The following is a 26224-nucleotide window of genomic DNA, read 5'->3' as shown; positions in this document are numbered from 1 at the left end:
TGTTTTACTCGTCCCAACCCCTACTCTGTCTATCTTACTTTCATTGCATCATTCACTTTTGTGTTGCTTACATTATCTTAATATCACTCATTTTTTGTGTCTGTTGTAGCGTTTGTGCTGGGCTAGCGCTAGGTGAGCGGCCGCGTTACGCTAATTAAGACAGGAGCCGGTTTTACTGTCTACACGTGGCTCCGCACTGACTGCCATAGCCACGCCTCTTAATTTATATCCTCCGGCGCCTGACATCACGCGCCAGCGCGGGGACGCTCCGTTGGCGCGGGTCAGCTAGACTGCTGCCCTCGCGCCCCGGAACACTACATTCCTTCTAACCTTTATAAAAACAAAACATTTTCAAAACTGCAGTGAAATGTAAAGACGATGGATCTGTTACCAGTCTGTTAGTGTTCATTCAGAGCATCAGTCCACCAGGTAGTCCGCTAGCTGGGATGAGGGGGCTGGATTCTGCCGCAGTCCATATCGATACTGGCCTCCCCTGGGTGCTGTCGCCCTCGGTGTCCCCGGAACGGGGTTGCGGTTACCCCCAGCCGGAGGAAACGGGCTTGACATCCTGTTTTCAGGGGTGGCTGGAAAACGAGAGGTGTCTTGTTCCCTCGGGCCTTCTACCTCCGAGATGTATGGATTAGTCTCTGGCTCTTCTTCCTGCTGTGGACTCGGGCGGGGCAGTGTTGTTCCTGGTGAATGGCTCTGGTGTGCTTTCTTGAAGAATGATATGTCTCTGGTGACTGTTTCGGCTCCTCTCTGGGCTGTCACCATGGTGCCGTTTCGGCGAGTGACTGTCCACGGTTGATGTTCGAACGGTAGTCGGAATTTACTTCCAGGGTAACGGTCCTTGACATAGACCTGGTCACTCAGTTGAATAGTGGATTCGCGGGCTACTCGTCGTTTGCTGGCTTGTTCATTGGAGTGAGTTCTGTTTGCCAACGTTTTTTCTTTGCTGGCTCGTTCGGGAACCCACGTGGGGTGGCTCGGGAGAGTATCCTTCACTATCCGGCCCATGGGCGACGCACTAGGTGCCGCCTCTGTTGTGACGTTTGGGGTCATGCGATATTCTCTCAGGAAACTGTAGATGGCCTTTTCTAGGGGGGAGCTGTCTGCGAGGGCTATGCGGATGGTCTTGTTGAGCGTGCGCATGAACCTCTCGGCTTCCCCATTGGCCTGGGGCCAGCGCGGGGTTATTTTCCGGTGGTGGATTCCCCAGCTCTTGAGGTACTCGGCAAATTCCTGTCCTTGGAAGGGAGGTCCGTTGTCAGTCTTGACTACCCCAAAGATGCCATGAGTGGCGATAGTCTTCTCGAATTTGGCAATGACTTCCGTGGCCGTTTGGCTCCCTACTACCTCTATCTCCGGATATTTGGTGAAGTCATCAATTATCACAAGCGCATATCGCCCATCAGGGAGGTGTCCAAAATCTGCACTTACGCACTCCCACGGCCACTGCGAATTGTCTTCTGTCACAACTGGATGAGTGCGGTCTGGCGGCCCCGCTGCCTGACACCAGTTGCATGCTCGGACGGTTTCTTCCATCATTGGGTCCATTCCCGGGAGCCACACCTTGGTTCTCAGTCGGCTCTTGGTTTTCACCATGCCCTGGTGTCCTCGATGTGCTAGTTCCACCGCCTGATGGGTGAGGCTGGCCGGCAGGACAAGGCGGGGCCTCGCAGAAGGCATCCTTGGCTGTCGAGGGACAGTTCTTCTTTGACTCTCAGGATGGATTCCAGGGTTGCTTTCACCTGTGGTGTCCTCTTGCTCAGGGAGTCCTGGATCGGGCGCCAGTTTCCTGACTGGATTGCGTCGGCAGCCAGTTGGAGGCATTCGTCATTCTGGGAGGCTTCAATGATGGACTCGAGGCTCATGGGCAGCGGTCGGGACCTTTCTGTCACCAACCGGACGTACTCCTCAGTGTCTTCCGCTTCTTCCCTCTCCTTTAGGGTGGCTTCTCGGGGGTGCCTCGATAAGTAGTCTGCGGGGTTTGTTGACCCTGGCTTGTACTCCACCCTGTAGTCGTACCCTTGTAGCTGAAGTATCCACTTCTCGGAGGTGGTTTTGATACTGTGCCTTGGAACAGGGTAAGAGAGGCTTGTGGTCTGTGGTCACCGTGAAGGAGTGACCGTACATGTAGACGTGAAAGTGTCGGCAGGCCCAATGGATGGCTATGGCCTCCCTCTCAATCTGCGAGTATCTCTGCTCCGTGTCCGTCAATGAGCGGCTGGCGTAGGCGATGGGTGCCCACTCTCCGTTGCCCTGGAGCTGTGTTAGCACTGCCCCTGGACCGAAGGGACTGGCGTCTACGGCCACATTGGTGGGTTTGGAGGGATCGAAGTATGAGAGGGTGGTGTCCACCGATAATGCTGTCTTCGTGTCTCGGAAGGCTTTTTCTTGATCTGGGCCCCATTGCCACGTGGTGGCTGATTTGGTCAGCTCTCAAAGTGGTTTGGTGAGGTTGGAGAGATCTGGGGTGAAACGCCCACAGACGTTTACCATCCCCAGGAAGCTCCTTGCTTCTGAGACGTTCGTGGGGGGGTGGGGCCTCTTGAACATCCTTTACCTTGTCTGGGTCCGGCGCTACTCCGTGGTCCGAGAAGGTATACCCAAAGAAGCTGATCTTTCGCTGTAGGAATTGGCATTTTTCTCGGTGTAGGGTTAACCCTGACTCTTTGATTCTTTGTAGGACTCCTCGTAGTCTTTGGTGGTGTTCTTCAGTGGACGTCGCATAGATAAGCAGGTCATCACTTACGTTTAGAACCCCCGGGAGTCCACTGAGGACCTCGCGGATGGTGTTCTGGAACCCCTCAGCTGCACTCGAAATCCCGAAGTTGAGGCGCCGATATCGCCTCAGTCCTACATGAGTGGAAAAGGTGGTTATGTACCTTGAATCCGGGTGGAGCGGTAGCTGGTGATTGCCTGATCGAAGCTCTACTTTGGAGAACCATTTCGCACCGTTGAGTTCCCCTAGGATATCGTCTATCGTGGGGGTAAGGTGCCGTTCTCTCTTCACCGCTGCGTTCGGGAGGTGCATGTCCACGCATATGCGGACTTGTCTGGGTTGCTTGGACTTTCGGGCCACTACAATCGGGGACACCCATGGGGTGGGTCCACTGACCTTTTCTATGATCCCTTGTTTTTCTAGCGTTTCGAGTTCCTCTTCCACTTTCTTACTTAGGTGGAATACAATGCGCCGATGCCTCAGTGCGACCGGTTGGACTGATGGTTCGATGTGGAGAGATACTTCTTTCCCTTTTAGGCATCCGATGCCTTTGAACACCTCCTCGAACTCTTCCATGATGGTGTCTAGTTCTTCTTCTAGTACTGCCAGAGCATAGGATATGAGTTTCAGGTCTTCTGCTGACTGTCCGCTTAGCAGCATGCCGCTGCCTTCCTTTGTGACATAGATCGTTGTGGGCACCGTTGCCTCTTGGTGTTGCAGTTCTGTTTTGAAGCACCCGATCAGAGGGATAGGCGTTTTCTGGCCATACGCGAATACTCGGATCTTCGCCTCTCGTAGTAGGGGCTTTGCTTGCAGTTGGTTGTACACGTTCGCCGCCATCAGTTCAAAAGACGCCCCCGTGTCAATGGTGGCTCTCACATCTTGCTGGTGAATCTTGATGCGGCATTTTGGAAGGCAGCGTTTCTTCCTTTTCGGATGGTCGATGGGATACACGTAATGGACTAGATAGTCTTCTGCGTCATCGTCCATGTTCTCACTGTCTCCTCCTTCTCTCACTACGTGCGCAGCCTCTTTCTTGGCTCTCATGGATCTGCATACTGCCGCAAAGTGGTTCATCCACCCGCATGCGCTACATTTCTTTCCTCTTGCGGGACAGTCTTGCATGCGGTGTGGCTGGCCTCCGCAGTATCCACACTCCTTCTTATTGTCTGGTTGCTTCCTTCCGCTCGTTTGTCTCCCCTTTTGTCTTACCACATTTACCTTTTCTGCCGTGTGGACTTGTTCGAGTTTGACAGGCCGGTGTAGGGCTGACTCCATGTGGGACGCCCTTGCGTGAGATAGTTCTTTAGACCGACCAAGTTTGAGAATGTCGGCAAAGGGTTTGTCGTCTTCTTGGAGTATGGCGACTCGGAGTTTGGACGAATAACAGCCTTGGATGATCTGTCCTCGGATCTCCTCCTGTTAATCCTGGAATCTGCACGAGCTAGCTAGTTCCTTTAATCTTCCGTGGAAAGCGTCCAGCGACTCGTCAGCCTCCTGTTTCGCTTGGCGGAAGATGAACCGCTCGTAATCCTTGCTCGCCATAGGTTCGAAGTAGGCGGTCAGTGCCGCGAGGAGTGTTTGGTATGTCTTCGGTGTGGCCTCCGTCAACGTTTTGTAGATGCAATGTATGTCTTTGCTGCTGAGGTGCAGGAGTAGGGCTCTGCACCGTTCTCTAGAAATTCCCGCTCCTTCAAAGTAGATTTGGAGGCGGTCTGTCCAGTCCCTCCAGCGTGGGGTGAGGGAGGATGGAGCTCTGTCAACCACGAAGGGTTCCAGGGCGGGAATTGAAGCCATTTTGGCACATGCGCAGTGCGCTGCTCTGTTTTCCGCGCCAATGGGAGAAGGCAGAGGCCCAGGGATTAAAGTTGTCACTCCGGTTGGAAGAATGTATAGTCTCCCTCAGCACTAGGCGCGCTCTCATGACCTGGCTCTGAGGCCTCAGTGGCGATCCGTGAACCTGCTGTTCGTGGGTTGACTCTTGGCTCGAGGTGGGGGCGTGGTGAGCTGGCCATACCCACTCTGTCGACGTGGGAGGGGCTGTTTGCCCAACAGGCCTTCCCCTCGCATCGCTCTCCGGTCACCGGCCGTCTTAGAAACGGGACCAACTGTGGACGTGGCCAGGGCCTAGTCACTGTGGGCCTCCTTGGCGCTCGAGATTGGAGCTTGCCGCCCAGAGAAATGGTAGGGCGATGAAGGCGTTGTGACGGTGCTGAGGTGGGTTCTGTGGGACCCTCGTCGCCAGTGTAGCATTTGTGCTGGGCTAGCGCTAGGTGAGCGGCCGCAATACACTAATTAAGACAGGAGCCAGTTTTACTGTCTACACGTGGCTCCGCACTGACTACCGTAGCCACGCCTCTTTATTTATATCCTCCCGCGTCTGACGTCACGCGTCAGCGCGGGGACGCTCCATTGGCGCGGGTCAGCTAGACTGCTGCCCTCGCTCCCCGGAACACTACATTTGTCTCAGCCTGCAAGCCTCTGTGTCCCTCACCTTATTTCTTCTTTTCTCCCATTTCCATACTGTCTGATTCTTTAAGTCATGGCCTTCTTTCCATTCACTTCCTGTGTTCTAGCTTTTCCTCTAGCTTTATGTTCTGTTATGCCTTAACTTCCTTCACTCCTTCTCACAAACGAACCCTTCCAGATCCATTAGTATCATTTCTTTCACTTCTTGGCAGGCTGCCAAGCACTGACCCCATGCTAGAGTATTTGTTTCATGGACTTTGGTTGCTTCAAAATGAAGCTCTAAATAAAAAGTTTTAATAGAGGGTCGGAGGTAAAGCAACTGATGTATTTATTTGTCCCCAGTCACATGTGGCACAACTGCTGCAGCTCTTGTAGGCTATAACAGTGCTATGCGGAACTGTCCAAAAACTATGCATGTTCAGCACCCTTCAGAAAAGCTCCAAAGCTCGCTGAAACCTTCTTTGTGTCCGATAGGCTGTCACTCCGAGTCTAGAAGTGTCCCACGACTCGACCAGCACTGCTGCCAAACTGCTTGTGTATAGGGCATAACCTCCTTAATGGAGGCCCAATGTCTTCACCTGATGGATGGTTATTTGCCCAGTGTTAGGATCCACTTTTTAAGCACAGGTCCCATCATGTTGACGTCCTATTCTGCTCCGCCTAATGCAGTGTGTCCAGTGGATCCACAAATCACACAAGACGTGTGTTGTTCTATCGGTACCTCCCTTTATAAAATTTCCTTAGTGATATTTGGCAGACATATATTTGCCTTATGATATTTTGGTAGTTGAGACTCCTTCTACTAGCTCATAGTGGCCCACTTGGCCGTGTGACATTTCTGGGGCCCTTTACATGTGGGCGTAGTTTGCGAAGTAGCACTACGCGTAGCTACACGAAGTGCACTTTGCACTATGCGAGCTACGCGTAGCTACAGGAACTGCATAGAGCACTGTGCAAAATGCTGTTCGCACTGATTGCACAGTGCCGGATGCTTGTCCGCACTGTGCAATCAGTGCAAACTGCATCTTGCACAGTGCAAGCAGTCGTTTTCTGACGGTCGAGTAGATTTCTACTCAAGCAGCAGCTTTCTCAACGCGGACTTGTAGTTTCACATTGCGTTGAGAATCTTGCCGAGAGGTTTATTTTCCAATCTCGGGATCAGTAACTTGATGTTGCTGATCACGAACGAGGAAGAAGTCATGCCGGGATGTCATTTTGCTTGCTCAAGGTCGCCAACTTGACGTTGAGGACCGCAAGCAAGCAAAAAATGACTGCTGCACTACGCTACGATACGCTACGCGTATTTGCACTGTGCTAAGTGCAATTTGCGCAGTGCGAAGTAGAGCAAACTACGCAAGCGTAGCGTAGTGCTTTGCCCAGAGCTATACATGTGCAGAGACCCACAGGAACATATCCCCTTTGATCTATCTGTGGACCAAGACTGGCTGAAACTCATTCTTCCTATCACATGGATTTATATGAGACATACATATCTAACACTTTGTCAGCATGTCTTCTCCAGAGCAGTACAGACAGGGCCTTCTTCCTCTTGTATTAAACTAAGGAGATGGAAAACAACATGCTTACAACATGTCTTTAGATGGAACAGGACTTAAAGCGAAACATTTGTAACATTTAACTGAGGCATACGATTGGCTGATTTATATTCCTTTACTTTTAACAACAGAAGAGGAACATTTCCTAACTCTTGTCATGATACAGGGCCAGCTCAGCTCCATCTACGAGTGCCTTCCAGCGGTTTGGCAAGGCTTGAACAAAGCATTCTTCTCAGATCTTACCATGAGACATTTTCCTTGAGGGTGTCTCTAAAGTAGCATTATCTGAAATTTATCTTATTGTTTTTCTGTGAAACTTGATTGGCTGATGTCAATTGCCCGCGATTAATCTCACATTCTGCTACCTTAACTTGCAGCATGCATCTGTAAGGAAATCATTCTCTGGATTTTAGACCCTGAAACTTTGAGGACTGAAGCGTGTTCCTCACATTTACCCTCTCTTGACATGAGACTCAGTAACTTAATTGTTCCTAATGCTTTAGCTAAAAGACACGTCTTGAATACCTCTTTGGAGCAGGATTGCCAAGGACGCAAGCATTAATTTTATCCAAAGTTCCCTGGGTAGACATTTCAGTTGTACATTTCCTACTTTCTTTTTCCCCAGTATTCAATTTTTTCGCTGTACCTGTAAACATCTCTGAAATCCACTCCATCTTTATAATCCCTCCTTGTTCAACACCTGTCCTCAGAACGTGTGCTCTCAAGTCCTTAGCGGGGCATACCTTTTTTGGCTGCCCATCAGAGATGTAGAGCTTAAGAGTACAAGAGAGAAACCGGATGTTTTGGACAGGCACGTGCAATAACTTTATAAATTATCAATCTAAAGTTTAATCATTTACAGTCAGGGATCTTCCTAAAATCTGGCATGGCTATGCCCCTCTTGGAATACCATTACAAACCCTGATGTATACTAAAGAAATTCAAATCTGGTGTGTACACCTTCTGTATTTTATCCAGTATGTCTTGACAAATCTATTTAATAAAGAGCCATTAAAACTGACATAAATACAAACCATTTAGAATTGCTGTTTCAAAGCTGCATTAGTCGTCGTTCTGGGAGCCCTCAAAGATGTCCGCCGTGTTGGTAAGGGGTGCCCATTTTAGCTGTGGCCAATAAAAATAGAGCGATATTTCTGAAGACATCCATCTAGCAGAAAAGAAGGAATGGAAGAACTGCCTACGGAAACTGTTTCTAAGGTTATTACTGTGAATTCTTTGCATTTCTAATGTATTTTATTCCCAGAATGCTTTTCATTGTGATGCCATTACCGACACAGTGCCTACAGTGCCGTTTGTGAGGGGCGGTCTTACCATTCATCGCATTTGCTGGAAAATCCACTTGTATGTCTATAGCTATTGTAAAGGATTGGAAATGTAATTTGTATGTGCACGTTCATTTCTGAAAATGTGTTCGACCTTCCTTCCAAAGAATCACATAGAAAATTGTGTTTAGAGAAAGGTTGAATGAAAGAACAGTAATGTTTAATTAAAAAAAGAACAAAAATGATTATAAACTGCATTTAAAAATCTCTGCATTTGCTTCTAAATCATGCATAAATATGTTTAACTGAACCTAGAGAGGCCATTCCTTAAACCGGTTTAAATATGTGTAACTAGCTGCATACTGTCTAATCTTTCTAAACCCCTAACTCCTTTAAAAATAAGCTCTGATTTTTTTTATCCACCACTAACCCTTATTTCTCGCTAAATATTTGACCATGTACTTATAAATGCTAACATGAACTTTGACCTTCCAGATCTTAACGTCTGAAATGTCTCTTTAAACTTTTTAAAGGAAACTTTGATAACGAACGCCTGGCGATTGCTAGACAGAGAATCCCATATCGTCTGGGCCGAGTAGTAGATGAGTGGTTACTCGACAAAGGTAATTAAAGAAAATCAATTCAAGTTAATTAAACATTTGATTAAAGGTGCAGAGCTCTTGGCGGAGGGGCATCCCGAGAGGGAGCAGACAGTCTCTGGTGGTTTGCTTCCTTGCCCGGTTATTGTGTATCCACCCTGTATCCACAGGGATTGCGGACATCAGCAGAGTAGACCAGGAGCACAACACCTGCCTGTAAGAAAAGCCCAGAGCTCTGAGGATTAGGCCAAGTTACTTAATTCAGTAGTGTCAGAAAATTGGATCAAGCCCAGAATAAAGAACATCATGGTCCTGGTCTTTAGATTCCTCTGTGTTACAGTTGTTTTCTTAGTAGTGAGGCGTTTGGCACTCAGTGCAGATGAGAGTAAATGATGACTGGTTTGGTTGAAACAGGCGGTGACAGGGTCTGGTGAACCATTCATGTGTATACAGTGGGAACGCTTGATGAAGTTAAATGCATCTTACGTGGGATCTGATGAAGTTGGATTTAGATTAAGATTGTCGAGAATAGGTGAGACGCAATACAGAATTAATTTAATGCAAGGTAGGTGGGTTAAGCTTGGTGCACCTGATGAATATGAGTATGCGAGACCAGCTGCAATTTTCATTATGGCCTTTCTCAGGGCTTAGCACAGTTGACAACACATGACTTTTAAAACTTTTTAGTAGAGTTAAGGTTTGTAAGAGAGGATTCACAACACTTGGTCCATAAATGGGCACTACTTTGTAATTAGTAAAAAACTTTCTTTGAATTGTTGAGAAGAGAGGCTTGCATAGTTTTTTTTAGTTAAGACTGCTTAGTTACTCATGGGTGAGTACTGGTACTATCATTTACAGAAGAGGTTTCCTCTGTTTTAACACTGTCAACTTTTTTTGACATACATCTACGTCAGACTTAATGTATGTGAAAGATGGCCGTAATGCTTGCAATTTTTTAAAGGTGAGGTTTTCTGCAGATGCGTAGACAGAAGCATTGTGTCTTAGAGGGGAGACAATACCTTTGGCGCTTGTCAAGAGGTAAGTTTTGTGTATTTAAGAATATGTAAGACTTGGTGCAGGTACACTCATGGACGTGGGCTGTTTTTACCAATTGTCAAGCATGGTGTAACTCTGGAGAGGTAAATCCTCAGAATAGTGATTTTTTGTTGTGGTGGATTCTGTAGCATACAGATTTAATTTGGTTAATTGAGGCCTTGAGTATTTGATATTAGGACTTGTGGTAAGTTAGGTTTTTTTAGCTCTACTTTGCTATGTTAAATTGGGTAAAAGGGTTTGAAGTTGGGTTAAGCCATAAGTGTGATCAATGCTTTTTTGTAGTTGTGCCAGGCCAGATTTAATTAAGTTTGCAGGAATTCTGTCTATACTGCGGTTCTTTTGTGATACCTGATACAGTGGAGTTTAGGAGTGACATTGTCTACATTAAGATGGATGAGGCTATATCTATTTGATGTCAGACGTGAGTCTCTCTCCTTTAAGTTTTATACAAGTAGATCACATTAAATGTAATCTAGTCAACACAACGCTGTGAGAACCCCCTTGCACTCAATTTGGATGTGACGCAGTTCACTTTTAGTACCGTAATGGTCCATGTTGTCAGTTTTAGATATGGCCCTGTCTAGAAGGAAATAGTTCAGGACCAATGTAATAGTTATTAGTTGTGGTGGAATATAGATAATATGTTGCTAATAAACCCAGGTTTAGTTGAGATCCAGTAAAACAGAACTTGCTTTAGTGAAATTAGCTGAATATAGAGGCGATCTGGTTTAACAATGTTAGGACCTATTTTATGACAGAGAGATTGGGTAGACTCTGCATTTTCTTTATTATCAGTTTTATCAACTAGGTCCTCATGGTCAAGATCCGATAATGAGTAATAACTTGGATTGCAGAAGAAAACGTTTAGGTTCCTCCTTCCCATGAGTTTCCCTATGTTTTGGAAGCTCTCCCGGACTCATGGCTCATGCCCCTCCTAAGGAGCTCTGTGCCTTTAACACCTAAACCTAATGGGGGGAGAGGGTCGTTTAACATTAATTTAACTTTCCAATAACTTGCTTAGCTTATTCGAATGATAAACCGAATGTAATCTTTAACTAAATTAGCACCAGCGTTTGTTAAACCATAAGCAATAACCGCCGCGTAACGAGTATTTCTAAACTGATGTGATGATGTTTAAATGTTCTTTAATGTTTATAAATGATTGTATTAAAAAAAAGTTAAAGGGACTTTAATTGCCAATTAAAATCAACAAACAAAACAAAAACGTATCTGTTGAGCCGGGGTAACTTTCTTTTAACCCTTTGAGTGCTGGGATTGTTTTTAAACCACTCAATTTCGGGAGCAATATCACGGTCAACCATCCAATCTGACCTCTTCTGCGACTAATGCAAAGATGTTCATAAGCATGCATAAATGAATTTTAAAGTATACTATTGAAAATCGGTGGATAAGCAGGCCTCGGGCAGAATGAGACTTCAGTTCCCATTGGGCTCCATTAGTGAAGTCTGGAAATCGGTTGCCCCTTCCACCCCACTTCTCCAGGCTATCATCATAGCAAGATCTTCCACAGCAATTGTGTGCCACTACATAGATAATTCTGTACAGCAAAATGGCCTACTTGGCCCTTTAGGTGCCAGAGACTTTGGCATTCTTCAGATAAATCCCCATGCATGGCCAGCGAATGGATCTGACAACAGGAAGGAAACACAATTAATTGTGTGTTGGCTCAAGGGAATTAACGCTGATGGGTTAGGTGTTGACGGAATTGTAGGGTGAGGAGGGCCACCAACGTGTGGTTTAGGGAGCAGAGCACCGCAAAATATTGTTTCTGAAACTCGCTGAGAAATTCTTGCCCACAGAATAGTTCTGAAAGGCAGTGGAATGAACAGATGTTGATTAGGGCTTGGTTTGGGACTCTTATGAATTCTCACCTGACTTTCTTGTTATAGAGTCATCCTATGTTAATTAACAGAGATGGTAAGAACTGGTTCGTTGGCGGCACATATTTGGGTTTTTCAACCTTCCCAGGGCAAATGGTGTTCATTGAACCCATTCAGAAGTATGTGAATAAGGAAAAAGTGAGGGTCCCAAATAGGAGTCTTGTTCTGATCCGTTCACATTTTGTCTGCATCAGTTACCTCTCTCCCCATGCCCAGTGCAGAGGTCCCCTGGTAGCGTATATTACCTGTCTACTTTATGGTCCCTGGAAAGGTGCTTAACAATTGCCGGAGGAGCACTATGAAGGAGAGTACATGTCACAGTCGCTCAAACCTGCAGAAAGGTCCCTGTCTAACCAATGGGCCACTGGAGTACTATTATCAGTGTTGACTTTAGCCCCTGTTTCAGGTGGGCTGATATCAAAAGCGCTCTCTTCCATTTGAGCCTCAATTATCCCGAGACTACTTGGGGCAGGATGTAAGCTCACTTTCCTTTGGGTATTGTTTGGGCAGTCCTGCAACATTGTTAGAGGTGATATATTGAATATCTGTGGTGTGGTGAATAGTTTCGGATCCTTTTGCCTTCTTAATATAGAGCTGGCTTTTCCTTTACTGGTCTGACCAGCAACCATCACGGGTCATTACCATCTTCTTTTGGCATACTGATCAAAACCTGAAATCTGAAGTCCCTTCCAGGCATTTTCAAACAGCTTCCTGCACAGCTAGAGAGCCACTAGAAGACAATCCCTGCAGAATGACAAAGATGCATTGGCATGGAAACTTGTCTTGTTGTACCCTTTCGTCATGAGTGTGCACAATGTTTGCAACCCTACTACTAGTCCTGCATCCAGGGGCATTGCTTCCACTGGTGCAGCAAGTGCAGTGGCACAGGGGCCCAGAGGGGTCCACTAAACCTTGATTATTGCTGGATTTTATAATTTAAAGAACAGCCATGCTGGGGAGGCAATTCCCTGCTTGTGCTACCCTATGCTGGCTATGCAACTGCCTGCTTCTGTTCTCTGTGTGAGGAAAGAGAAATTCTGTCATGGAGATGTAGGAGGAACCTAATGCTGGCTATGCAACTGCCTGCATCTGTTCTCTGTGTGAGGAAAGAGCAATTCTGTCATGGTGATGTAGGCTGGCACCTAAGACTCATGATCTGCTAGATACAGCTGGCTTCTCTTTTCGCACGGATTGGCCAATTCTCAAATTCATGACCCACCTATGTCTGGCAGGAGGTAGCGGTTCATACATAATGTAAGGGACATCACCTGACTGCTCCTTACTTGGAGGTCGTAGGTGAACATATACATTCACGTTTGTGCCCCAAGCAAATCAGCAAAGATGCTTGCTTTCATTGTAATGACTGATGAGAAATTGCAAATATCAAAACTGCCAGGTGGTTTTACATCTTTGTGCTCTGCTCACAGATGTTCTTTGCACCGGGTATTGTTGGTAAATACTACACTCTCCAGCTACTGACACATTCCTTGCCTTTCAGAGAGGATTGTGGGTAAATGCTACAAATAAATGCTACTATTTAGTGGCATCAAATTTCAAATGGAATTATGGTTAAAAGCCCCTCCCACCAGCACCCTGTCTCGCCTAGACTTTTTAGAGGTGGTTGTGGATTTATGATCCATACTTCAGCTTCTAGACAGAGTCAGTCTTTTCAAAGAGAATGTGTGGGTAAACGTATTACACCCATACGGCTGGCATTTGGGATCCCCTAGAAACGAAACAGTACTGCATCTCTTAGCGTAGAGATGGGGGTATGTTTCACAATGTAACACCAAAAAGTTTCTGTCCTTTTCAGAAGATTATAGACCTTCCATTACAGCCTGACAACTGAGCCTCTATGTTGCTTTCAGATAGGATGTGGAGCAAATTATGTACATTCCAATGTATTGGTCTATGTGGTGCAACTATGAAAGTCGAATGTGGGTTTCTATCATGTGCCAGAAACTAGCAAGGGATCCTCCTTTCTGAGAAATTTGGCTCTGCATCACGTCCCAGACTTGAGCAGGTGCAGCCCCTTCCCAGACAGATGTAAGTACTTCCTTTTAAAGACCTTATCTTGCATCATCCTTTCCAGAGTCAGTCATTAGAATTTCTCTCACCCCTTAAGTTTGGCACAGCCTCCATCAAAGAGAGTAATGGCTTGGCGCTTTGCTTAAAGACACTTTGCGTCCAAAGACTCTCTCAGAAAGGCAGGCCTTATTCTCCATGCATTGCTTGACACTGCCTATCCCTGGTTGTGTTTTATACTCCAGATATTTCCTACAGCTGGCCCCTTTTGAAGTTCCTGTGGGCAATATTTTGTCAATCTTCTTTTTCACTTGCTGTCAGTTTTCCAGGTTGTTGGGCGTGCACTCTTACACCCTTCCTAATATTTTCTATAGACATACTGTGCGCCCCGCGAGCTGTAGAAACCATGCCTGAACTCATCTTACATACTGAAAGCAGGTGGTCTTCACTGCTCCTTCCGCCAGGCGGGTGAAAATGCAGCTCCACCACTCTTTCCAAATTCCCCAAACCCAAGATCCAGAGAAGCTGAGTGAGCAATAAAAAAAAAATCATAATAAACAAGATGATCTCAATTTAACCAGGAAACTAACGTCGAGGAGAGGACGTCGGGCTAAATAAGGCTTTAAAAAATCCAAACGTTCGGGATTTCATGTAAACATCTCATAAATACATTTTAAACCAATTAATAACTTTTCTTAATAGAGAACTACCTCTGTAACAATCAAAATAGAAACTCAATAGAGAAACTCAGAGGGTTAAAAATGAGGATTTAAAATCATCCCCTTGCTATTCAAAGATCGGTCTTACGATTTCGAAAGATTAAAGGCCCAGTGGAATCCATTTGGATGTGTTAATGTGTCAGAAGGTCCCTTTAACATTTTCTGGTTGCTTTTGTTGTATATTCTTCTGAATGGATGTGTGAGAGGAAAAGAGAGAGTGGGAGAGTTGGTTGTGATATCAGGTTTGCAATGTTTTGATGTATTTATGGATAAATCTACGCTGCATGATAAAATAGTGATTGAGGGTCTGAGTTGGACTGTTCCGCACCCCCATCTACCTTCAGTTTCCATCTGGTCTCTATAGGTGCATCTCTTTCCCGAGAACCACGTGTAAGCATTGTTCATCTTTAGCTTGTGTGCTCCCTTGGGGCACACATGATTGCATATTAAGCTTGAGAAAGAGAACTTAGATTCTTCATAACAGATAACGGAATCATTGTGAGTTGATGGAGCTTAGATAACGCACAGATCCTAACTCTAGGTAGACTTTACCCTTACTACTGTTGCAGTGTTCTGTTGACTGAACAACCATTTCTCCTAGCATCGCTTCTATTAATTTAGATGCTTTAAAATGCTAGTTTATCTACGCACAGATTGAACCCATGATTAAAGATCACCAGATATGCTTTCTTGTTCTTATACAACTGCATGCAACACACACCAAGCATAAAGGCCTGGGCCAATAATGTAATTTTTTACAGTGACTGTTAAACAATTAGGCAGAGCAGTCACAATACTACTGAAGTTTAGTAGCCAGAGAAGATAGTAGAATGTAGTCATCAATATAGTTGTCATGATCCTAACAGATTGCCAACGGAGCAGCACAAAATATAATTTGAGGGCTGGGAAGAGTATCTAATTAGGAGATTCTCATAAAAAGTAAATGATCTTGAGGATAATGGCAGTGTCCTTTGTTGCAATGGAACATTCAGTAGAGTATAAGCAGACACTTATACCCTTGTGGATTGGGATCACAATTCCACCTGTTTACTCACATGAGGGAGTTATTTGAGTACAGTGTGAATAGTTATTTATTTATTTGTCTTTTGTACAGTGGTTTATTCCATGTGAGTTGTGTCACTCTGCTATAAAGTTATCTTTAGGAGGATAAAATGGTAACCTTGATTAAGATCAAGTTGTGTTGGGGATTGACACTGTTACGGATATTAGATCTAAAGACAGAATTAGGTATGTTCCACATTTGGGGTGGGGGAGAGTTCAATAGGCAAAAGTCAATCGCAGTGATGGAGTGGCCATCCAGTTGAGCCAGTTTATGCTTTGGAAAAGAAATTGCCAGGTTGCTGGGTAGTCTATGTTGTTAGTTGATTATCATGGGTAAGTGTGAGGTGATTATTTAGGAGATAATATATCGAAATTACCAACTGGTGGGGAAGGTTGCACTTGTGAAGAAGCATTAGTGTCTGGATTTTCCAGTGGCTCTGAGACGGCCGTAAATAGGAGGGGCCCATTTGAAAGCATCACTTAATTTTTAGGAGTATTTCGAAAACCAGGAAGTGGTTAGCTTATGTATATTGTGCATGATCAGGAGTAAGAAGTGTCATATTTAGTGCAGGGAAAAAGTCAGAAATGGATATCGAAATGGAAGATGAGGTGTATGGGTCTGTATTAGTAGTATGTTCTCATGATTACCTGGTTGTTTAGGCACAGTTGTAACCTCCAGTACAAATTAAAATTTTCCAGTCATGGATTAGCGATACTATCCATAGAACCTGAGAAGAATGTAAAGATGGAGGTAGAGCAAGGATCAGATATTGAGATTGAGAGTCCCTTTTTAGAACAATAGCTAATTCGGGTTAGGGATGAGCTTGTTTGGGTCTCTTGGCGTTTCTTACCTTTTGTCCTGCTGATGAGTTGCAGTGAGCATCATGCTCACATTCTAGTTGGAATTTAGGTTTTTAATGACCAGGGATAAGCTTTATAATAAATGTTAGCAGTTATAGGCCTATTCCAGGATTTTCCCAAATGACCTCTGCATTGGCTTGACTTGCTTTCTCTAATGTAGTGTTCCCCCACTCACTTAGATCCACCCTCAAACAACACACAAACATTGTTGTGATTAAATTATGATTTGCTTATTATCACTTGGGTATAGCTTTGAGAGGTACAAGAGATTAAAGTTGCATGCTGCAGTATTCTGTTAACTGGGACATTGGTCCTTCTTTCCTGCGTTACCACCAGCAGCACTTATGTGTGCTCTGGGAAATAAACATTTCTATATTTGGAGTCTAAGATCCCATCACCCACAGGCAGCTACTTGCTTAGAGAAATTGGATCAGGAAGATGATATCTGTGCAGGTTACAAGTAGAGTCCCCCCCATCAAACTCATGTTTTATTCTACAACAAATAGTTGAAAGTGGTGGTGGCCATTTCTTCTAGTGCTTTCAAGTAGCTTGGTGAAAAAAAAGAAGTTATTGCACTAATGAGGAAAGGCCTTCAGGCTGAAAACAAAGCAAGAAAGAACCAGGATATAATAGGTGGAACGTTTAGCCACCACCTGTAGATATTTTTCAGCAACTGTATTTGGATTCAGCAAAATGATGTCTTACCATCACTAACATCATGCTCACGAATGACCAAAGAATGACAGAGACGCGCGTCTCCCTGCACTAATATGGCACCTAAACAAATTGAGTATTGTGGACTCATGCAGGCTTAGCCTCTGCAGCCCCTTTCTTGAAAATATGAATCCAAGCATTGAGTTGTAGACATGAGCAATATTAACTTTCTACCATCTGAATTAACTTCATGAAGGCTCAGTACCACTGTTGTACTTACAAAGGTGTGCCATGTTTTAGCAGACTGTGTTTATAAACAATAAAGGTGTCACACTACATTACTCATACTCAACAGATAAATCTTTAAATTAGTGAAAAAATAGGAAATAAAGGATGCATGTAGTGGCATAATATTGTGATTAGTGTATACAGCTATAGAATTAGATAATGCATTAATAATCGCAACCAAACAATATTGATACTTCCAGTCAAAGATGGTTGTATAAATTGCACAGAAATGACGTCCTCTTGGTCTCAGTAAATCAGTGACAAAAGGCAGTGTTGAATAGGCTGACAGTAAGAGCCTTGCATCTAGAAAACGGGATGTCAGTTGCCAAGCTCATTCGCGTGCCCTCTAGAGCAAGAGTAGGGCGAAAACATAAGAAAACATTTGGTGGTTGCGGTGTTCATGTGAATTAGCAAAAAGCATTGAATGGGCTATGAAAATTGACAGGAAAACTGAAATTGACAGAAAATGGGATGGTACTGTAGAGGAATTCAACTTAGGTGCTTTCGCTCCGTAGACCTAACTTAACTTAACCCAATTAAAACCTAATTGCAGAGCACGTATGTGTGTGTGAGCATGGAAGTAGGGCGTGGAGCCATTACAAATGTACAAAATATGTTGATTGAATGCAAGTGAGTAGTGCATGTAAGTGCAGTGAGACTCTCGCCTGAACTATCTTGATGCCTGAGCTCTGATTTTTAGTGAAGGACAGCGTATGAAAGATGAGGTTTCAGACCGTGTCATTATTTGTGCTGTATTGCAGGACAAAGGTTTTATACCTCACAAAATATGGATATTTATGATGTGTCTGTTTATCTACCTCACCCCTTCCCCCTCCCTTCAACATGCACCTCCCAGGTCGACAGCTGACAATCTTTAACAGCCAGGCTGCAATCAAGATTGGTGGCAAAGACCAAGGGCGCCCCTTCCAGGGACAGATCTCAGGGCTCTACTACAATGGACTCAAAGTGCTGTCTCTGGCGGCCGAGAGCGACTCTAACGTCAAAGTGGAGGGCAACCTACGGCTGGTTGGTGAAGTGCCATCTGTCATGACCACCGAGACCACTGCAACCACCCTCTTGGCAGACATGTCCACCACCATCATGGAGACCACCACTACCATGGCCACAACCACCTCGAGACGGAGCCGCTCTCCCATTACGCCGGTAAGGACCAGAGTAAGCAAATATTCCACTGTAATCAGAGCCAAATGTGTTGTTTACTACAAGTTGTTACATGAATTAGAATTTGGGAATTCGGTTATGAGACATAGACTATCACTGTGTGATGATGCTCTGACCTAAAAAAAATGGGGAAAAAATCAGTGGTGCGCTTCCTATTTAAGATAAGGGCTGATCTCTATTGTGGAATAAGCTATAATTTGCTACATAATTTGTATGCAAGCTGACTGTGAGCCACCTTCGGTATTGGTGTGTTTGGTGGCACTTGTGAAGAACAATATGGGATCGCCCTCTAGAGTTTTGGAGAGATTGAGTGCCCGTCAGGTATTTGAACTGTGTGGTGTCAAAGTGGTCTCATTTCAACAGCCACTGGACATTCACATACTTTACTGGCAACAGACCCAGGATCACAGTATTCAGTACTTTTATCTCAAGACTGTGAGGTGGTACAATATGAAATATCTCTTTAATAGTGTCCTGGCGACAGCAGTGAGATGATACACAACATAATGTAAAGCGATGTCACTGAGCTAGTACAGAAGTAGTTTCTCTATCTCATTGCTTCTCCTGGTAACAGATCAATGCTCGCTCTAGCACTCTCCCTCTCAGCCTCTTCCTCTGATTAACCCCTTCGAGGCTGATGACGAGCTGGGCTCGTCATGGTGTAGCCTCCTCAAACACTGATGACGAGCCCAGCTCGTCATGAACAATGGGTTTTTTAAAAAGTCAGCATATCAGCAGAATAAGAGCAGCGCGCATGTGGTTAAGCATCTTTTAGTTATACTCTATATTAAAAAACAAGAATATCTGGTTGTCCCTGATTTTATCCTCATACCCACTACCTCCAAGTCCTGCAATCTGGATTTTCCTCGTTCCTCCATACCAAGCAAGGTGTGCGCTATGTCCCCCTCTCATGTTGCCAGTTGCAGAAGCTGTAATGGGCTGTAATGTTCACACTTTCAAAGTAGACAGATGTGTTTCTCCCGGCCAGTGTTGAGACACCTGTACTACTTCAACCAGACATGAGCAGCCATAACAAATCCATCTGCTTGGGGTGTGGTTTAATTACTAAAATTCGGAGCAGCAATTATGTCTAGTCTCAGGTGTGTGTTGCATTGCCCTTCCGGTCAAACTTAATTTTTGCGGTCCCTTCAGGTTTTGTCCAGATGGAATGTTTCCAAGTTTCATTGGTCCGCCGGAATCCATTTTGAGAGGTCATTGAAAAATACTGAACCAATGCATACCAGGGAGAGGACGACCATTTAATGTGCGGAAAGAAACAAAACGCACACGGTCAATAATGACATATGATCCTTGTTGCACTGAACAAGAAAAAGGAGAATTTAACCTTTGGAAGCATTGACCTTGATGCAGAATCAGGTCCGTCCTTGTGAAGCTGTATCTGCAGTGTGCATACATATGGTGTGAACTCTGAGGAAGAATAAAATAATGTTATCCATATATGGACCTGCGCAACTAATTTCAATGAATGTAAAACAAAATTCATGGTCACAAATTATTCAAGGATTTGGGGTTTACTGAAGTTTGTAGTGAAGGCAAAAGGGATTGGACCTATCCTTGTTTGCTGGAAACCAATGTTGTCTTTTAAGGTTTGAGGCATGGGACCCGCCTTTGTATTTTTGGGGGTTACGCTGTTGGTCCGATGTTCCTTGGTAGGTTGCAAGCTAGGAGGACTCTTTCAGAGCAGGTGGGCTCTCTGAAACTCAAACACAAAATATAGTGGATTGAAATTTCCGTGAACAAAATATTGAAACCAAACTACATACTATATATATATATATATATATATATATATATATATATATATATATGTATGTGTATATATATATATATCTATCTATACTACTATTATAAAGAGAGAACAGAAACCTTTTGGCAAGGTAAACTCGGGAACCACAGCGCCAATCCACACACCCAATAGATTGTTGTAATCCTCAGGGTGTGTAGATGGACATAGGCTGCATAAAATAAAATAAAAACGTAAATTAAAAAATTAAACTTTAAAAACAAAGTAGTCCCCTAAAAGTAGCGCCGGCCGCAGCGTAGCGCTGGCCGCGACCTAGCGATGTCCGCAACGAGCGGTGATGAGCAGCGAGAAGTGGCGGTGATGTCCGGAGCGCTCGGGAAGAGCGGCGGCTCAGGTAAGGCAAAGGCAAAGGCGAGGCGGGAGGCAGGAGGCGGGAGGGAGGCGGGAGGCGGTCTGGGCAATGTTGGGGCGGGCGGGGGCCGGGGCGGGAGTGCACCCTAGCCTGAAATGTTGCCCCCAGCCCCCTTCTGCCCCGGGCAACGCTGCGGCAATCCGGAAATGCTGCCCCCAGCCCCCTTCTGCCCCAGGCAACGCTGGGGCGGGCTGCTAGTATATATATATATATATATATATATATATATATATATATATATATATATATATATATATATATATATATATATATATTATGTAGATGTGGCAATAGGGATAGTAAATGTATACTTCCTCTATATGCACCTACTTTTCCATATTTTGGTCCTCAACATTTTGTCGATGATATTCCTATATCATGATATTTCTACGTTATATAGCCAGCAATAAAATCAGAAGCAAAAAGAACAAATGATGGACGGAATGCTGAACAAATCAAATATTCGCCCCCAGTCACAGATCTGAGTTTAATCCATCGATTTTAGCTTAAGGCTGGTTGGTGAATAGGCTTAATCGTCCCTCCTTTTGGACTTTTGTATCCTCCCATAAGACTGCTTATGTTACATGTGTTTTTACGCTTCACGTTATCTCCAAAACTTCAAGCACACTCTTTTTTAGGTTGGCCTGCCTCTGCTCATGTTCCTGCCATGAAACCTTTGTGGACACCTCATTTTCACGTTGGCCTATCACTTAATCTCATAATATCCCCATGCCGTTCACCACACCACCTCACCCCTCGAAGGTTGCTGCCTGTTCGTGTCGGTGCTTCTTCAGCTTCAGCGCCTGCTGTGTCGCTCTTAATCTCCCAAGCCCTTCCCCACATACCCTCATCCCTCTCACAACAGTGCATGCCCGCCCCAACACTGCTATGTCAGACTCTTGAGGATGCGTCTTGTGCTTCGGCGCCTGCTGTGCCATCCCGCCATTCGCTGCTTATTAGGTCGCAAAAATCCCTAGCATGAGTTTGTTCCCTAGCACCACAGCCCTCACCTACCCACTTCTGGAGACCCCTACAAATTTCAGCAAATCAATTGCTGCTCCAGCCGCTGAGATGAGGGCTTCACCACTGCCTCAAAGAAGGTTTATAAAAAGCAAGTGCTTTTAAAGAGGGGAGGTTTCCATTTTTTTTTAAAGGGGACTTTTGTTTCCCATGTGTGAGGAATGAGTTTTTTAATATATGAGCACTGTATGTTGTTGCATCGCCTGAGGGTTGTTGCACTGGAGCTCTTAGGGCGGGATGGGTCTCAAGTTCTCGATCACGCACCAATGTGGGCCAGAAGGGGGTGGCGTTCAGAGTTTTATAATATTCGTGGACCTCCCAAATCCCAACTCCCAAAATCCTCTTCTCAGGGGCACAAAAACTGTGCTCTTTCACACTACAATTGGGTGTACAAATGTAAATACCATGGCTAATACTTGGTATTATCCCAGCAAAGATTACCACTTTTTTTGATGAACACACTGGCAGTGGAATTATGGTAGGTTACAAGAACAGAAACTGTAAGCGGTAGCAGGGGCCCTAGATGTGGATTTCCTTGAACTGTCCTGGCTCCCCTTCCAACCATTGAACTCCCAACTTTACTGCAACATATACATAGGGTCCCATTAAGATGGCGGGCGGACTTCAGTCTGCCCCTCACCCTAGCGTTGCTGGGACTGGCAGCCAGGGGTGCGGCGGTCCCGCACTGCCAATTAGGATGCGACTGCCACCTTGGCGGTCGCATCCCGTATCTTTAACATTGCGGCGGGTGCTACTGTATGCTGTGTATTGCAATGCACAACGTGACAGGCAAAGCGTGGTGCCTGCCACCTTGAGCATGCCAATGTAGGGGGTACCATAAGTACCCCCCAAGTGCAGTCCCCCCACCCCCGGGGGCACCCAAAGCAATTCCTGCCTGCCCTTCCATGGCGGGATCGCAGCCATGGAAAGGCCTGAACTGCCAGGCATAATAATATGTATGGCGGTGCCTTCCAGGAATCGCATCCATATCATGCCAGAGTTCCGCCCGGCCAGTAATCATGACGATTGCTGACCGGTGGAAAGCAGCGGGTGGACTTTGCGTCCGCCGGAGTACCCCCCGCGATGGTAATATGGCGAGGGGTAAATGTGGTTGTGATGACGGGCGGAATCCCACCGCCGGCCGGGTGGTGGTGATCCGCCCGCCATCATAATGAGCCCCATAGAACGCTAATGTAGAATAATAGTGCATTTCTTTTACACATACACCTTTGTAGAAACGCTGCTGCTTCTACCCAGTTAAAGCTCCTCAAGTCAATTTGAAATAAATTACGAAACTGCTAGCACGAAGAAATTGGAAAACTAAACACTCAAAACATTCCATGGGTGCACACCAAAGGTACATTATGGGAGAGTCATTTCTCACACTAAAGAGGGTCTTTTATCGAGGTTATCTCCTTCCTCGCTCCTCCCTGGATGTACAGCATTTACTTACCACGTGCATCAATTCACTACAAGGACTGCCAGTTGTTCCTTCTGCGGTAACTTTTACATACTACGGGTGAATCTTTATCACTTTTGGAACGTGCACGGCACCACAGAATGTAAATATATTGTGAACACTAGGGAAGGATTCCCTAGTGTTCACAATATATTTACATGGTGCACATAGCGGCTGAAATACCCCGTACACCACATCCAATCATCCACACCCTTCTTTTTAAATTCATTGTAAAACATACAATTTCCATCACATACATCCACTCCACTCCAAAACACAGAAGTAAAAAAAAAATTCTATTACAACGCCAATAACGCTAATTCTAAAAAAATGTGAGACCTATTGCATTGCAAATGCTTGTTTGATGAAAATCAGAGCTGGATAGGTCGCCGTGAACCAACCATGTCCCTATGGCCCCTTCCTAAGGATGACCTTCTGTACCTGTGGGGCCCATTTGAACATTTTTGCAAGGACTCATTTTGCTTTACCGTGCAGCCCTTTGTAGTTTCCGTCACGGGATTGTGATAATTTTGAAATCCTTCGGGTACATACGGTAATGTTGAGTCTCCTAAGGTCTTTAAGTGCATCGGATACTTCGATTTTAGGGTGCAAGAGTTACGAATCTACTGGCTGATAGCCAACTAAAGTGTCACTGTTGCTCCCCTTTTCTGCTCAGCCTTACTTGGCTTTGAAATGCACGATTCCTTCGCCCGGGGTTATATTCCATTCCCAGCAGAACTCATATTTTAAACTGCTGAGAAAGTCGTCTCTGGTTTCCATGCCAACAGCAGAGGCCCTTCTCCCAGCCTGCTCTCTGCTGGAAGCTGAGGATGGAGATGTTTACAGCCGGGGCTTTTGTAGAAAATGCAGCACTGGGTTTTATGCAAATTCTTTCTTTTTATTATTTTTTGTGGGTACCGCTTTTGCCACTTGCCGTGGTCGTAAATTACAGGAAACCATCGAGAGCTCGCCGCGTTCTGTTTCTATGGGACAGTTCTCCTCCCCCATCTCTCCGCGGATTTCAGCCTCTCTCTCTCTCTCTCTCTTTTTATTGTAACAGCAAGCATCCTTCTGTCGCTGTTTTCAGAATCTGCTGATCACAAGGTTCTGTGTTCGTTCCACCGCTTCAGCCCGCGTGCTGTTGTTCCTGCGCCACCTTGCTTAAGCATCACCTCAGAGCGACCCCCCTCCCCCAGGCGCCCCCCACCCATGAGGATCTTGGCGCTTCCTGGTCGCCGCATAGCTTAGGGAAGAGGAGCCCAGTGTTGTGTTCTAATTCCACACTCCACGTTTTATCAGCAGGCCGGCCAACCAGAAAAGATTCGCAAACACACGATTACAGACAGCAGTGAATACTTTCAGTAGCACATCCCCAATGTGTGTGTGCTGTGTGAGAAAAGAAGTTCAAGGCAATGCCTTTTCTAAAAGGATAGGTTGTGCTCTTTCAACCCCAATAAACACCGACTACGTGAGGTGCTGTGCCTGGGTACCAAAAACTTAGACCCCACCGTATTAACCCCTTCACTGCGGCGGCAATTCCGCCGCAGTGCTAGGGGGTGGGGGGGGTCGCGCGTCTCACCTGCGCTTGTGACGGGACCGCTCCGTCACGCGCCTCGGATGAGCTGTGCTAATGACGGAACGGTTCCGCCACGAATGCGCCCGCTCAGTAGAACGCGCCGCGCAGGCGCGAAATCAGCGCCGCGCAGGCGCGGCGAGCGGGCCGTGACGGAACGGTTCCGTCATAAGCGCCGAACGGGTTAATGAAACATAGAATGTATGAGCACACCCCAAATCAAACAAAAAGCGACATCATGAATTATACATTACCTTCTATGGGAGGTTGTCGCAGTACCAGTGGATGGCCATGTGTAATGCTGGAGATGCTACAGAAGGGTAAAATACTACACAAATGCAATCTGTGAATACTGAAAAGTAGTTTGAGCGTACTCAAAAGTGAAAGTTACCTTTCTGAATCAGGCATTTCATGTTTATGTCCATTCACTATAGTGGTTCTGGTATCAGTATGCGGTTACTAATACTGAATGAAGGAGTTCTGTTACTGCATAGGGTTTACCCACTGAACAAGATAGATTTCCTTTACTCCGAGATCATCACTGACAAATCCTAAAGCGAGGAATAAACAATAAAAGTATTGCTCCTTATGTAGTATCATGAAGGCTTCACTATATTCCCTCAATCTTTGGAACCGGACGAGTAACACTCTACATCGGTTGTGTCCAACATAGTTCAGGAGGGCAGGATACATTCCAGATTGTCAGGCAATCCACATAAAATAAATATAAACACAATTAATCTAACCACAATCCCATAATAACTTGTTTAAAAAATCTTTCTTTCCATGTAGCACCTCGCACAATAGTTTTAGTTTCCTCTTAGCACTGTGACATATTGCCCAATTTACCCACTTTGCAAAGATATGACCTTGCCAGGAGTCAAAGTCATGACCTACCCAAGTGTGTGGATGTATGCCGCGACTATTTGACTCACTGAGCTATCAAGAAATATGAAATAGCACCTCATGTATATAGTCATTGGTTGAACTGCAAGGCTGCCACAAATCTGGGTCTCCTTGATTTCTACATTGGACACCGCTAGTCTATATGAAATCCTTAGCTATGAAAAATCTCTAGGTCCACACACTGTCATTTTCAGTTATATTTTTTGCATAGCTATTTCTGGAGATCGAAAATGATTTCTAAAACAACTTTTTTCTGAGGATTTGTCAAATATTGCAGTCTCATCCTATAGTTCTCTTCATGGTTGCCTTATTGTGAATTCTTTCATACTTTTTTTTCCCATTGCTGGAAACTGTTTTATCTACGCCCCAAAAGATTTGCATTTTTATTTTTCTTTCTTTCTTATCTGCCAGGTAATACACTTGTCCAGCTGATCTTTTTAATTGGATGTACTTCTGATAGGTCATGTCCAGCATGTGTTGCATGATAATGTCCTCTAATGACACTCCAGTCAAATTCTCATGCACATTGGTCCAGGTATGCCCCAGTGCCTCTGGAAGGGATGAACATCCTTGTTGTCCCATTTGAGTTCAGTATGTTGCTGTTTCCTCTTCAAAGTGGAAACAGCTCCTGCTTTAGAGTAAGCACCTTCTGACCCATTGTCTGCTTAAGAGAAACACCTGAACCCACCCGAGCTCAAAATAAATAGAA

General features: G+C 45.2%; 1 protein-coding gene across 1 annotated transcript in view; it reads left to right on the top strand.

Annotated features, from left to right (window-relative positions):
• The window catches only part of LOC147662808 (neurexin-1-beta-like), a 143412-nt gene that overhangs the window by 10041 nt on the left and 107147 nt on the right, over positions 1 to 26224 (top strand). Inside the window, exons 2-3 of the mRNA XM_086950898.1 lie at positions 8567 to 8656; positions 18055 to 18362. Of these exons, the coding sequence (XP_086807024.1) occupies positions 18246 to 18362 (117 nt within the window). The 5' untranslated portion in view covers positions 8567 to 8656; positions 18055 to 18245. The remainder of the gene's footprint in view (positions 1 to 8566; positions 8657 to 18054; positions 18363 to 26224) is intronic.

The sequence above is a fragment of the Lissotriton vulgaris genome, unplaced genomic scaffold (genome assembly GCF_964263255.1).
Source record: "Lissotriton vulgaris unplaced genomic scaffold, aLisVul1.2 SCAFFOLD_729, whole genome shotgun sequence".
In the NCBI taxonomy this organism is placed as follows: Eukaryota; Metazoa; Chordata; class Amphibia; order Caudata; family Salamandridae; genus Lissotriton; species Lissotriton vulgaris.
This window is presented reverse-complemented; position numbering and strand designations above follow the sequence as displayed.